The sequence below is a fragment of the Juglans microcarpa x Juglans regia genome, chromosome 3S, assembly GCF_004785595.1.
Source record: "Juglans microcarpa x Juglans regia isolate MS1-56 chromosome 3S, Jm3101_v1.0, whole genome shotgun sequence".
Taxonomy (NCBI): Eukaryota; Viridiplantae; Streptophyta; class Magnoliopsida; order Fagales; family Juglandaceae; genus Juglans; species Juglans microcarpa x Juglans regia.
Genome location: NC_054599.1, coordinates 23,104,036 through 23,119,513, shown reverse-complemented (window position 1 = coordinate 23,119,513; position 15,478 = coordinate 23,104,036). Strand labels below are relative to the sequence as shown.

The following is a 15,478-nucleotide window of genomic DNA, read 5'->3' as shown; positions in this document are numbered from 1 at the left end:
ATAATTTTGCAATGACCTACATTTCGTGGCTAATTCGCATCATTATTTTTGTTCTATGAACAAACTTTACTAGCTGTAGATCGATCAAATTATTTAGTGATATTTATTACAATATACATATATATATATATATATATATATATATAAATGTTATTCTCACCGGGAGTTGGGTCTCAATATTTTTTTATTATTTAGTAATTCAAGAAGTATTTTTTAATGATGTTATAAATATTCTATTTAAAAAATATTAAAAGTATAAAAAAATAATTATTTTACTCTTATCAGACTCATCTCGTGCTGTACCTTGGTGTATCACTGCTCTCTCTCTCTCTCTCTCTCTATATATATATATATATTTTGTATCCACATAAATATTTCATCATCCAATTGATCTCCGTAGGTATGTGCTGTCCTTTTGGGCACTAACCGCAGTTGAATTCAGTCAATTTAAAATTACAACAGCTTAATTGGGTAAAAACTAAAATTTACTGAGAAAAGGACCTGCTGCCGGGACTAACCGCGTTGGGTAGTGCTACTATATATGCCTTTTTTTTGTAAATTGTACTTTTTTAAAAAAATTATTTTTTAAATATTTTTAAAAATAAAAAAGAAACGTCAATGTATTAATAGTTATTTTTTTAATTATTAAATAAAAATATTTTTTTTTAAAATTAAACACATGAACGATGAAATTAAGTATGCAAATTAAGCGGCATGGTATCATTTTCCAACCGCATCAGCCTTTGTCTCCTTCTCTCTGTCTGTGTCTCAAATACAAGCGAAACGCATTTATGTAAATGAGAAGAAATTATTAGCAAAAGACACATAACAATGGTGGAACATTCATATCTCAAATGGAGGAGTATTTCTTCGCGTAGAGTGTAGGACTAGCAACGTACGCCTTCTTCTGCACACAGAGAGAGAGAGAAAGAGAGAGAGAGAGAGAGAGAGAGAGAGAGATGGATCAGAAGTTGGGAGATTTGAGCCACCTCTTGGTGACAGTTTTCCTCTCAAGCTTTGCTAATTTAATGGTGGTACCATCCATTACCGATGTCACCATGCTGGCTCTTTGCCCTGGTCAGGATCAGTGCTCCCTTGCAATTTACCTCACTGGTTCCCAACAGGCGGTATGTATATACAATCTATTTATAATTTACCGATTGTTGCCTTCTTAATTTGTTCATTCATGCGATCGATAGCTCTCTTCATTTCTTTATGAATCTCCTTCGTTAAATTAACGACCCCCCAACACTGATCTTTACACGCACAAAAAATCTCGAATTTTCTCAAACACCATCTGCGCACAATTAACCCAACGTCGAAAACTCGCAATTTTTATAAGCATGGTACGCAAGATTGCAAGTTTTGCTTGTTATTCGATCGAGAAACAATCAAAGCTTCTAAAGAAGAACTAATTAATTGGAGTACTTCGTTTAAATGTGCGGACGTGAACGTACGTACATGTAATTTGGAAAGCCATGAATGTCGTCTGTCTGTTTTCGATCCTAACTAAATTTCAAACCTACTAGGTTGTCTACTGATCATAGCCATCCAAATTCGTCCATTTCTTTTTATAGTAATTAATTCCCCCAAGTTTGGGATTAAGTAGTTAGTAAATAGATCGAATGGTAGCTGGAAAACTGCACTCAGCTAGATATTTTTTTGGAGAGCTTTTGTTCAGTTTTCCTGCATCACTTGAGAAACGCTAGCTGTGACTGTGAGAGAGAAGCAGAGATCGGAGAGTAAAGAGCTCAGAACTCTTTGCTTGCTTTTCCGAAGTTGCGGGGAAGGGCAGTTTTGCCATTTCGCCGAAAGAGTGTCTCTTTTCCTTTAATTCGATCGGTGACTTGTGAACGAGCTAAGTGGGGATATTTTTCTATCTTGTACGCTACGTATGAACGATAGAATCAAATAGCTAGTTAGACATCGTTAGAAGAAAATTGAACATTTATGATAAATTATTTATAATAAAATAAATTATTTACGATGAAAATAAATTTATTTTAATAAAAAAATAATTAACATCAATGAACAATTTTCTTATAAGTTGTGCGGAGCACTATGTAAGTTGTAAATTACACATATTAGTGCACCCCACTCCACTTTTATAATGGACAATTTGACAACACTCATTCATTTATTGATGTGATTGTAGGGTATAAAATTTAAAAAAAAAAATCAAACTAAATAACTACTATTTCCGATATACTTTGTTGCTATTGAATTTGGATCTATATATATATATATATATATATATATATGTTTAGGCAAATTTGGAAGACGGCATTTATTATCCAGTAAATAGTTGCTAGTGAGTCTCTACTTTTAATTTTAAGAAAAAAACAAAAGAAGCCAGCTGGTAATAGTCGGAAATGATTTAAACACAATATTTTTTTATAATATTTTATATAATTATGTTTTAAATGATAGATATTTTTCTAAAATATTTTATAAAAATAATATTATTTCATAAAATTATTTTCATTTTATAATATTATTATATAATATGTTATGTAATATGTTATGAATATATCATTCCTCAGTCCAATATGAGTAGCTGTGCACTGGATGCAGATAATAGGATTGGGAGCGATGATAATCACGCCACTGATTGGGAATCTGTCGGACGAGTACGGGAGGAAGGCATTACTCACACTTCCATGACCATCTCCATTATTCCACTAGGTACTGCATGCGGTCTCGATCGCATCCATTGCCTGATATGTTTTTGTTGCCCTTCGCATTACATTATAGGTAGTACTGTCGTTTCATGATGTTGCTGGTAACGTCGTTAGTGTTTTTGCGGACCTATTACCATTTATCATTTTTTTTTTTTTTTTGTCTCTATCCTTTTGGGGAAATGTTGTTTTCGGAGGATGGTTGGGTCCCGCCAGCCCTTCTTGATGACTTTTGACGGAAAAATCTTGATACGAATGGGTCATTTATTTCTGTCGGTCTGGATATATGTAACTTTTTGGTGGACCATCAAACCTTAATAGCTATATTGACAAAACTTACCATCAATAATGATGATATTTCTACATACATTGATTGTGTGTAGGGTGGTTTGCGTGCATTTTGGTTTGTTGTGCCAATTACCACTCCATTTTTCTTTACAATATTGTTGGACATGACATGCATCTGCTTTTTTATTTGTATAATGTTACAGTCACCGTGGCTCCCGTTAGGCTCTTGTATGTATTTTTTTTTATATGTATTTTTTAAAATTATTTTTTACATAAATTTTTTTAGTACTTTTAAATATTTTTAAAAAATAAAATAAATGTAGAACATCATTAAAAAATATTTCCTTAATCACGAAATAAAAAAAAATAAAAAAATATTAATCTTCCTATTGGGAGCTCCCATTGGATTTTTTTTTTTATTTTTTATTTTACTTCGTGATTAAAGAAATATTTTTTAATAATGTTGTGATTTTTTTATTTTTTAAAATATTTAAAAGTGTTAAAAAAATCTATATAAAAAAAATTAAAAAAACACATGCTAGAGCCCAACAAGAGCCCCCAAGCGGAGCAGGAGCTTTATCATGTTTATTTAAAGAGAAATCAGTCACTATTCATCATTTCATATTTCATACTTTATAAAAAATACTCATATTTTATGAAAAATTTATAGATGTGGAATGAGAAAATGAATAATGACTGATGTATAGTATTAATCTAATTAATATATATTAATAATATCATGATCTATTGACCTTAATTTGTTGGATTAAATTCTTCTATCGTTTGGTACTGCACTCACATTACGTACAGGACAAATTCTTTTCATTAGTCATTATTAATTATCTCACACTCTATGAAAAATATTCTCACATCCTATGAAAAATACTCACACCTTATAAAAAAAAAAAAAAAACTATAGGTGTGGGATATAAAAGTAAATAGTAACTGATACATAGAATTTCTCTATTAATTAATGCTCTGAAACTTTTGTGATATGATGATCGATCTGCATGCATGCAGTAATATTGGCATATAGCAGGACGACCAACTTCTTCTATGCGTACTTCGTGTTGAGGACTCTCACTGCCATGGCCAGCGAAGGCAGCATCAATTGTCTTGCTCTTGCTTACCTGGTAATTACCCCCAAAGAAATAAATTAAGCCCATCCATTATTGCTGGTACAACAATAATAAGCTATGATAATCTCTCTCTCTCAAAAAAAAAAAAAAAAAAAAAAGGCTAACACAACCATCGAAGCTAGCAGCTTACCATGCTATTTTCTGGGATAAAACAAGCTAGGATACGATAGTACCATTAAATGGGCGTTATTAATTTTTATTAAAGTTATCTATCTCAGTATCAATTACTTAAGCATTATAAGCATTTATGAGTTTTGCTCCTTTATTCACATGATCAGCTTTTAAGCATGTCAATAGGAGTTTCGATCTTTCTCATTTTCTGCCTCGTACGGTCACAACGCTTACTAATTTTGTCCTCTGTTTGACTCCTGCATGCATTGATTATTATATCCATCTTAGCTCGTGCCTTTTAGTTGTTTAACCATTGAATTTTTAAGAGGCTATTGAATTTTAGAGTAAGCTAAAGAGAATGCTAATATGTATGGGCTTGCATTCTTAATTTGTAACGAGGAACTGGGATAGCCAAGGTTCTCGTTGATCATCGCACACTAGCAGCATTCGAAAACAAGAGCTGTTTCAAGCATTTCTTCTTCCTTCAAACCCCAACAAAAAAATAAAAAAAAACCCCTCGAAAAAAGAGGTTACTAGAATCATGCATGTATGTAAATCTTCAGTTTGAAAACTGTTTATGTTTTTTTATTCTCAGGCAGATAACATCCCAGAAAGACAAAGGGCATCAGCATTCGGAATTCTAGCTGGGGTAGGTTCAGCTGCATTTGTATGTGGAACCTTAGTGGCTCGTTTTCTTTCCACTGCTTCTACGTTTCAGGTTGTCTGCCCTTGCTCATGACTTGAATTTCTCCTTGAAATGATCAGTAATTTTGTATGCTTGGCTTTAGCCTTTATGGCTACCGGTTGATTGCGATTTGTAACCAATTACATTTTTCGATCCAGGTTGCTGCGGTCGTGTCAATCCTTGCAGCAGTTTATATGAGAATTTTTCTTAAGGAAAGCATACCCAATGGGGATGGTTTAAGGCAGCCGATCTTGAAGGGAGAACCGGATGATCTTAAATATGATGATGATCGTGTACAAAATACGTCACTGGCCTTTAAGAGGATTCCATCAATTGGGGATCTGATCTGCCTGAGGAGGAGTAGGTAAGACTGCATAATTGCCCTTGTATTTGTGTGACTGTTGCAGTGGTGAGCATGCTTGTTGATTACAAGCTGTTATATATTATTTCTTACGTAGTGCGAATTAAATTTATCAAACGTCATTGTATCGCAGCGTGACATTTTCACAAGCGACAGTTGTTTCCTTCTTCAATAGTCTTGCAGACGGTGGAATACTAGCTACGTTACTGGTACATGAGTTCGTTCTTTAACATCAAAATATTACATTTATATTAAGGGCATAAGGATGCAGGAGGAGGGTTTTTGTTTATTTGATTACCTTAATTAATTACATGCATGGATGGTGCAGCAGAAGGTCGTCAAAACTCTTGAATGAGTCTCAAGAGTAAGGCTATACTTAGTAGATTAATTTGTGGAAAAAAGTCCCATTGGAAAACCAAAGATCCGCGCAGTTTATTCATTAATGGAGCGTGTACAATACGTAGTTGACCAATGGATAAGAGAATCCTGGCCGGAGATTCTACAAAAAAAAATGAACAAAAGTTGTTTGTCTGTAGCATGATCTAATGTCACTTGAGAAGCTTATCTTTCTAATAATGCCATCAAATTCCTCCATGCAGTACTTCCTAAAGGCCCGTTTCCACTTCAACAAAAACCAATTTGCTGATCTAATGTTAATTTTAGGAGTTGCAGGGACCATTTCACAGGTACTATGCTTTACAAAACACCATTCTTCTACACCCTGCTTATTTAATTTTCTCAGCATCTTAATCCATCCTTTTTTTTTTTTTTTTTTTTTTAACGTTTTGTTCCCTCATGAATACTACTCACTTCTATTTTATTTTGGGTTTCCATCTCTGTACTCATGAAAACTTGTGAATCCTGAAGCTGCTATTCATGCCCATATTGGCACCTGTTATTGGAGAGCAGAAGTTGCTTTCCATAGGTCTCTTAATGGGCTGTGCAAACGTATGTGCCTGGCCTATCCTCTCTATTTCGCATGGTTTCCATGCAGCCATTTGTGTGTTTTTATCTCTGCGAGCTGTCAAGTGAGGTTGTAATTGTTTATCAAGCATACAACTGACTGTTTCCCGATTTGATGCAGATGTTTTTCAACAGCATAGCTTGGTCAGTATGGGTAATCCTTCTCCAACCAAGTCCTGTGCTTCTTCTCTAATAGGCTAATACCTCACTATAGAATTGCATGCATATCATGTACTAAAAATAATGAATCTGATTCTTTTCTTTCTAAGTGTCTCTCTTGATTCATATATCCTCAAAGAAGTTCAACATATGCAGGTTCCCTATGCATGTACAGTTTTTTCGATCTTCACTGTCTTCGTGCAACCAAGCGTAATGTTCTTTACTTCTTTTCTAAATATTGGTAAAAGCTAGCTAGCTTCATTACGCTTGTACTAAAAATGTTCATGAAATTTACTGATACAGTTACGCAGCATCGTTTCGAAACAAGTTGGGGCCAATGAGCAGGTAGCATTGCAGAGTAGGGGGCTTTGTTTATATATTTGTGATCTCGTCGGCCTCTGTCCTGACACCTATTTCCTATATCCTGATCTCCAGCTCCACCTTTATTGGTCTCGCATATCACAGCATTTTTCATTTTGTTAACTGAAAAAAAGATGAAATGCATGTCAGGGGAAGGCTCAAGGATGCATTTCTGGCATAAGTTCCTTTGCCAACATTGTTTCTCCATTAATTTTTAGCCCTCTAGCAGGTACGTGGGATATTGAAGAATTACAATTCAAAAAAAAAAAAAAAAAAAAAGAAAAAAAAAAGACTTTTATTATTATAGATAAAAGCAATTCAAATTGACAAATTTTCCTGCCATCCATCCAGCTCTGTTCCTGTCTGAAGGAGCACCGTTCTACTTCCCTGGTTTCAGTATAATGTGCATTGGGCTTGCCACGGTATGAACTTTTCTTACTTTTAAGTGAATTTTTCTTACTTTAAGAGCTAATGGTACAAGGTTAAAGTTACGTACGAAAACACAATAGGGGTATCGGTCATATTCCAGCAGTGAAGAATGGCAGTCCAGCTGTATATCTGGGTTTTTGTAGTGAGTTGTTAACTAATAAAAATTATATTTATAAGTCGGTGTGAATGACACCTTCTATGTCATTGACATGACAGTAGTATTTGATTTGTAAAAAATTTAATTTTAAATTTATCATGTAAATCAAATCGTGTCGTGTCTTGTCTTCGAAACGCACTCGCTTTTACATGGCTAGGGAGCTGATTATTCAATATTTTTAACTTTTTATCTTTTGGCAGAATGTTAATTGTTTTATGAATGCACTTGACAAATCACATGCTTTCATGCAGATGATTGCCTTCATTCAGAGCATTATGATAAGGGAAGTGAGTTCAAGTGATCACAAAACTGAGGGTAATCACAGCATGGAGGCCTAGTTCTTATACTGTAGAGTTTACATATTCCAACAACTATTTCTGTAGCCTTCGTTTTGCTCTGTTTCTCTCTGATCCCCCAAGAAGCACATAGAACAAGCCTAGTACCAAGAGATAAACAGGAAATGACTATGCATCAAAATATATATATGAAGAACAGCCTATAACTGTATTGAAAGTACATTACATACTGTACAGTAGAGTGCAAGTAACCCAGGGTGGGAACTATCTTCATGCATTAATGGGAACCGCAAGTAATTTTTGAATGGATAATTTTTAATGCATGATCTGTTTCTCTGTTCGAAAGAGGAATTTGTAGAAGGCAAAAGAGGAGGATTGCATGGGAACCGAATCATGGTGAGAAAACTCGGTGAATCGGATTGGAATATTTAATATTGGAATCTACACTATCAATGTATAATAGTTGATACTGTAAAATCCATATATTATATGTATCTCTTTCTGGAATGTAAAGAACTGAAGTGTTTATAACAGAAAGTTTTCTGCATGCAATTCATGCTCGTTAATGTGACATTTGACGGGGCCAATGAAAGCTTTGAAATATCTATGACCTGCGTTTCAAATACAGCCAAATTCTCAAGGAAACAGCGATTAGCAATGGACAGAAGAATATTAAAAGGGAATCTTAGCCACAGAAGAAAAACTGAAAAAAAAGTTGGTAAATACACGACCTTAACATTATCGAACGTATATAAACAAGTTATCACGAAGTATGGAGAAAGAAAAGAGCATTAACGAATGGTAGAGAAGCTAAAGCGGTAAGTACTAGCAGTATAAACCCAGAACAGCTGTGCTTAAATTCTATAATTATGTACAGTGCAACCATTTTTTCATGGCCTAAAGCTCTAGCATCGAAAAAAAGAAGTCATCCTGACTGGAGTCATTTCCACTATATATGAGGCAGCATCGATGTTGGCATTGAATGTCAAAAATAGCTCTAAAAGTTCCCAACCCGAAGTTTCTCCACTGCAATCGGGGCTTGTCCTCTGCCTTTGCAGTGATAATAGTTGCAACATTAAGTCATAATGAGATGATACATCCAGCCCTGGGTTACACAAAGGTGTAAATCATAATCATCATCAACATTCCTTACAACCACCAGAGTCATCATCTTCAAAAGCAGTGTCATTGCCATCCTCAACACTTTCATCATTGATGTTATCCTCTTCCTCCTCACCATCACTGTCATCGTCGTCATCATCATAATCAGAAATGTCATTGTCATAGAACAAATCATCGCCATCATCATAATCACCGTCATTGTTGTCGTCACCGCTACCAGATGCAAACCAATTGATTCGACCATGCATAACCTTTTTCAAAACAAATAACAGCAAAGAAATTAGTTCCTCGGGTAATCTCCATCTAACCATTTATGCTGGAATTCACTAGATGGTGAACTGAGTGAATTAAGCACATGAGATGCGTCAAGAAAGCTGTGATCCTGATCCTGCAGCTTTCTTCACGTTCTGAGTTTTTCAAAGCCTTGGAAGTTTAGAAGAGGACCAGAAAGTGGGAAATCTCCAAGGCATAAGCATTGAAAGTCCAAGCGAAACAACATAACATGTGGTTTCTATAAAAAACGTGGAAGACCATGTTGGTGGGTACCTCACCACCTCCCCCCACCCCAAAAATAAAAATAAAATAATAAAAAAAAGGTACTGCAACACAGCAAGGAAAGGGGATGATAAGTAAACAATGGATAATGGATAATAAAGCCACAATGTAGAAGAGAGAAATGACAAAATGAATTAATTTTTTTTATAAGTACAAAATGAATTAATTATTTTGTGAAAGTTAATTTTTTTTGTGCGTGCTTTTTTGTTCAAAAAACCAGGCAAATAATTAGATGAAAAATAATTGAGGGATGATTTTTTTTTTTTTTTTTTGTTTAAAAAATCTTTGGCTGAAAGGAGAAAAATAATTGAAACCAAACAGACCCTTATTTTTTTGTACTTGTTAAAGATTTGATGTTTGTGGCCAAGCCAATGAAGCCATCAGAGCCAAATATAAATAATAAAACATCAAGCGTTTTAGCTAGGAATAATTAGCTAAAAATCACAAAGCATACCTCTTCGATGTTTGTAGGCACAGAAGCTCTCTCAAGGGCCTTTGGAGTCCATAGTTTGATGTCACTTTCAATTCCACTGCTTGCAAGCACCATGGTATGAGGATGACACTCAATACAGTTTACAACCCTCCTATCTGCTTCCATGACACGCATGAGCTCCCCACCTTTTTTCTTCCATATGAATATCCGGCCACAGTCTGATCCACTCACTACATAATCACAATTAGGCCCAAAGAAGTTCACGCCTTTCACCGTCTCACAATTCCTATGCCCCTTGTAAACTTGGGGAGCACTTTGGTCATTGGCATCCATAGCTGATGGACACGCTGTGAATTGACTATCACCTTCTATTTGACTCGCATTACTGCACATAGACGACCCTGGAGAGGCTGGAAGTGGATTAGGTCCCAATCCCATATCCCGTGTAAAAAGATAGATGAACTCATCATTGTATGACACAAGCAATTCACTCCGTTCTGAGAAGGCCAAGCCTGTTATTCCAACATGCTCATCACCAATCAAGTCTGAAGGGCAAAAGTAATTTGCGGGTTCACCATAATTGGTTGATCCATCTGACTTATACTTGCGGATATCATAGAGTCGAGCATACTCATCACAACCTGCAACTGCAAAGAGATTTGGATTTCTTGGATCAATTGCAATAGCATTTAGAGGGATAGCTGACATGTAATCCCTCCTGTCATCAACTGGTTGGCATGTGAAAAGTTTTGTGGCAGCCCGAGTTCTCAGATCAAACTGTAACAATAATGACACGGTCACACGGTCACATGGCCATATAACCCAACAAAGCTAAATAACATTAAGTAACAATCATTGCTTAAAAAACACAAAAATGAGCATTCCACGTACAACAATAAGTGTACAAGAACGTCATCTAGTAAAGATAGAAAGGGATAGAAGCAATAAACGCTAAATGCAAAGACCGAAAAAAAGTGTGGAAAAATGAGAGATTGACCAGCAGCATAATGCAAGCAGAATGCCAAGGACATACATTTATGACTGTCCACTAGCATAGCATACTAGGAATCAACCAGTCCTTTAATATTGATAAGTTCATGTTAGCTCGCAAAAGAAAGTAAAATCAAGGAAAGGATTGATGGACCAGAGAATTCATTCTTTATTCTAAAGCTGTTTTTGCTATGAAAAGTTGTGTAGGCTTGTCTCAGTGTGTACTCAATTCTCAAAATAAGTGAGGCTACCAAATCAATGACTAAAGTGGCAAGGGAGAATTATAACTTACATGTTGCAAAAACCCATCTTCACCACAGGTATAAAATATGTGAGGGCTCCCAGGCTCAATAGCCAGATTATGAGCTCGTCCATGATGTTTAGCGAGCAATGTAGTTGCCACTCCTCCATGTTCCAGAATCTGAGCAAGTCTCACCTAAAATTTACCAGATGTAGTCCAAGAATTTAAAAAGTTTTGCGGTTCACACAATAGAGAAAGTTCTTAATCTTCATAGCAAAAGAAAACCTGGTGAAAACTCTTTTGATTGAATGTATACAAAAACAAGGTGAACGAATGGATAGACAAGCAGCAGCATCAAATATGTCATACCAAAATCTCTAATCAACTATCCAGGAGAACACTACTAAGTGAAAACGCTAGCATCAGTTATGGAATGAACAAGATCACCTGACATAAAATAACTTTGTGACCTAAATTATTTGCTGGTTCAGTATATGCATCTCAGAAAAGGCAGTGGAATGGTCTTAGCTCTTGAATATATATATATATATATATATATATATATTTTTTTTTTTTATTTCAGGGTACCTCTCCAAGGCAGGGCCCTTCGGACCCACCCCTGCAAAGTAAACTCCGGTCCTGTGCACCGCACCCTCGAAAATTTCCCTACACGGAACTGGTTTAATCGCTGGTTTTTTTACTAGAGGCCCCAAAGGATTGTTTGCACCCATGAGGTGTTGAACCTTGGACCTTGAAGGGAGTGATACCCCAAGACCAAGGCCTTCACCACTTGGGCCAACCCCTTGACGTTGAAGCTCTTGAATATTCAGACAATAAAAACGAAAAACAAAATTGATTGGATTTCAAAATAGCACAATCTAATCCAAAGATTTCTCCCAATCTAATTCACAACTAGCATAGTTATTTCCAGTGGCAGGATCACTGTATATCTTTGTATATTTATTGATTGGAAGTTAACAAGCACAGAGTGGGTCATGAACCGACAAGCTCATGCTCTGTCGCATTCTCATGGGAGGACCAGTGGACCAGGAGAGAGTCATTTCAGTCAGATCTCATTGGTTTTGGCCTATAATATCCTTAAATATAGTCTATAAAGTTAGTAAACAGCCAATGATATCTTTTAAGTACATCCTTGTATAAACATGGAACACATTTTGATGAAACAACAATATTCCATTTCATATCGTGACTGCTTTAGATACTGTCACATTTTGGGTTGTTTTCACAGGCTTTTTGGGTCATTAGGGGAATTCTATTATGGGCAAGGTGTTTTCTTGTATACATTTAGTGTACTTGGTTACTCCTATTGATATATAATATTTTTACTCATAAAAAAAAAAAAAAGATACTGTGACTGTTCTACAACAGATAAAAAATACCTGTCCATCTGCAGCACAGGTGACAATGTGTCGATCATCTGTGTAAGGCATGATTTTTGCTTGAAAAACATTGTTATTATGATCTGAATGAAACGAAAGCTTGACATGCCCAGTTTCCCAATCCCACAGTATAACCCGCTTGTCATCAGAGCCCGAAACCAGAATACCACCATCTGCATTGAAACTTACAGTGTTCACACAACCTCTGTGCTTTTCCAGCTTTCGGTAGATATCAAGCCGGCGCACAAGATCCTGGGAACACATAAAGTCATTCAATTATACCTTGTATACTATCAAGTCAGCCGCAAAAGAACAGAAGACAGATGTTTATGTAAACAATTGATAAGACAGATGGAACAGACGAATATATGGAGTCAAAGTATATCAAGCCAAAGCCTATTTTTTTTTTGTTAAGGGTGGAAATAAACTGCAATTTCAAAACACCACTCATATATACACTTTTCAATTTCAAATTTTCAACCTTTTCATTTAATCATTACCTAATCATTACAACTTTCCCAAACTTTTAAACAAAACACAAAAAACAATTCAATTTTTTTCAAATCTCAAAACAAAAAATATATTAAAAAAATATATTTTAACAATATTTTAATTTTAGAATATTTTTATTCAACTTTTTCTCTCTCATTTCCCCAAGAGTAATGCCAGATACAGTCGTGGAATGTGCAAGCACCGCACAATCTTTTTGAAAAAGAGTGGGGTCTGCTATTAAAACATTAGTTTTTTATGTGGGTCCTGTATTTACTCACTTTTTACAAAGGAATTGCAGGGCACTTGCACATTCCACGACTGCAACTATCATTTCTCTTTCCCAAAATCCCATAAAACATCATAATTCAAACCATTATTGATTCTACTATTATTCACAAATCATTTCACTACTATTCACAGATTTATCATCTTATCTCATTCTCCAGGCATCCCCTAAGATAGTTCAGAAAAGATATGATCGAGATGTTGGAGTTGAGTAGGTTAAACGGTGCCGTTAGAGAATAAATGAAACAGGGCATTTGAATTAGGCCTTGTTTGGATTAAAAAAACACTATCGACTCATCTCATCTAATCATTACAACTTTTCTAAACTTTCAAACAAAATATAATAAACAATTCAACTTTTTCAAATCTCACAACAAAAATAATATTGAAAATGAATATTATAATAATATTTTATTCAACTTTCATCTCATCTCAATTCAACTCACTATCCAAACCTCCCCTTAGTCAGGAAGCAAGTTAGTTGGTAGTTAATAAAACAAGGTGTTTTGGTATTTTAGTGATACGGTGTGTTTTGTGCATATGAAGAGAGGCGGTGTGTAATTGTTTTTTTTTTATAAGTAGGCAGTGTTAATTGTTAGTAATATGGTGCGTTTTGTAATCTGTTGTATAAAAGGAACGCGGGAATGTAAGGCAGGGGATCTGAAAGTTTGTATGAAACACTTTATGTTATGATCCTGGGAGTTAAAAGCTTAACTAAATTTGTATCCAACGGTTCTAGGACTTTTGGATCAATGGTTGGGTCTTTCAACACTTTAGGAGGTTGGATTATCCTCGAAATGATCCGAGATTGTGATTCTTGAATTTTCATTTCAATTCTTGCTCTTCTTGATTGTTCTTTTTTCCATCTTTCGTCCATTATCATTCTTGAATTCCCAGAAAACCCCTAACATTTTTAGATTTCCTCTTTTTCTAGTTTCTTCAGAAGAAAAAAGGGGTGCTAATCGCGAAGTGACATAGAAAATGCTTGTCAGCCATCGAACTTCATGAGTGGTCCTAAAAAACCAACGACTTTTGAGCATTTCCCTCTGATCAACAATACGAAATATATAAATACATAAATTCTGGAATAACGGAAACGAAGAAAAAAAGTAAAAAAACACCACAATATATGCACCGATCAGGGATAAAGCTATACCAATCCCAAAGTAAGGAATGCCCGTATAAAAATACCTGCTTGAAAAGTGAAAATCAACCAAACTTAAACCAAGCATTGACGGAAGTATAATCCGAAACCCCCCACTCGGGAATTAAACAATTGTCCTTCCCACAATCATAAAGCATCAATCTTCCAAAATAATAATAACAAAAAATTATAAGAAAAGGGGTGATAAGGTCATCACGGATAAGACCTCGGAGGCACCGAGACGGCGCGCGAAGTTCCTGGTGGAAAGCTGGCCGACCTCTCGCTGCCAAACCCCGACCACTGCCTTGTCGACGTTCGTTCTCGCCCTCTTATTCATCCTCTAACCAACTCCAAATCCGATTGCTAAAATAAAAGAATGTATATATGTATATACAAAATGGTGTGGGCGAGTTGGCTCGGAAGCCGTGACTCGGTGAATGAGGAGGAGTGGGAAGAGATGTGTGGGGGCGGGCGAATCGCTGTTACATACGGACTCATCGAGACGGAGCGGTGGATTTATAATACAATTCTCTTTCTCTGTGTCTCTCTTTTTTAGTTCTAGCGACGGCAAAGCCCAAAATAATTACAATTTACATACGCTGGGGCTTCAGGAAGAGCTACCCCTGGGATTGCGACACGTGTTAAAAGAATTGTTTGGTGGTATATTAATCTTTCGAAAGAAAATATGACTTTTACAATAATACTACTAGTACGTAAGAACAATTTTAATGATATATTAAATTATCGTTATTTATTTTATTTTTAATTATTTTTATTACTCGCTCAATTATATATAATTTTTATTCAACTTGTAAATTATAAAATTAGTTAAAATAATTCATATTAATTAATATGATTATCAATAAAAAACAATTTAAAACAAGAATAATATTATAATAACTCGATAGGTAGGTTATTATATTACATCATAATTCTCTATCTCACGCTGCTCGATTTTTTTTTTTTTTAATAAAATATGATTTTTTTTTTCATTTTTTCAGAGTATATATTTTATAGGACTGGAAGAAGAATTTGATCATTATGTGTGTGTACATACACACACACATAGATATTCATCCAGATGAAATTTCTCTGAAGAAAAAAAAAGAAAAAAAACAATTACAAAAATTTACAATTTAATAAGAGTAATGTTAGAGAGAAGTCATTGTAATAGTGCATACTTTGCACTC

General features: G+C 35.1%; 1 protein-coding gene and 1 pseudogene across 1 annotated transcript; one reads left to right on the top strand and one right to left on the bottom strand.

Annotated features, from left to right (window-relative positions):
• Positions 1 to 740: 740 nt before the first annotated feature.
• Positions 741 to 7,949, top strand: LOC121257519 (annotated as a pseudogene).
• Positions 7,950 to 8,343: 394 nt separating this feature from the next.
• LOC121257518 (DDB1- and CUL4-associated factor 8-like) lies at positions 8,344 to 14,837 on the bottom strand. Its single transcript, XM_041158539.1, has 5 exons — positions 14,515 to 14,837; positions 12,368 to 12,619; positions 11,019 to 11,162; positions 9,758 to 10,513; positions 8,344 to 8,999 (listed from the first exon to the last, which is right to left on the bottom strand). Exons 1-5 carry the CDS (start codon positions 14,623 to 14,625, stop codon positions 8,766 to 8,768), a joined length of 1,497 nt encoding a protein of 498 aa, XP_041014473.1. The 5' UTR covers positions 14,626 to 14,837; the 3' UTR covers positions 8,344 to 8,765.
• Between the last annotated feature and the right edge of the window lie 641 nt (positions 14,838 to 15,478).

Excerpts from the sequence above, each read along its gene's own strand:
- LOC121257518 (XM_041158539.1), bottom strand. The coding sequence starts at position 14,625 with ATGAATAAGAGGGCGAGAACGAACGTCGACAAGGCAGTGGTCGGGGTT. Across the intron at positions 12,620-14,514 it reads GCCGTCTCGGTGCCTCCGAG|GATCTTGTGCGCCGGCTTGA; the intron begins GTCTTATCCGTG and ends ATGTGTTCCCAG. Across the intron at positions 11,163-12,367 it reads CCTGTGCTGCAGATGGACAG|GTGAGACTTGCTCAGATTCT; the intron begins GTATTTTTTATC and ends GGTAAATTTTAG.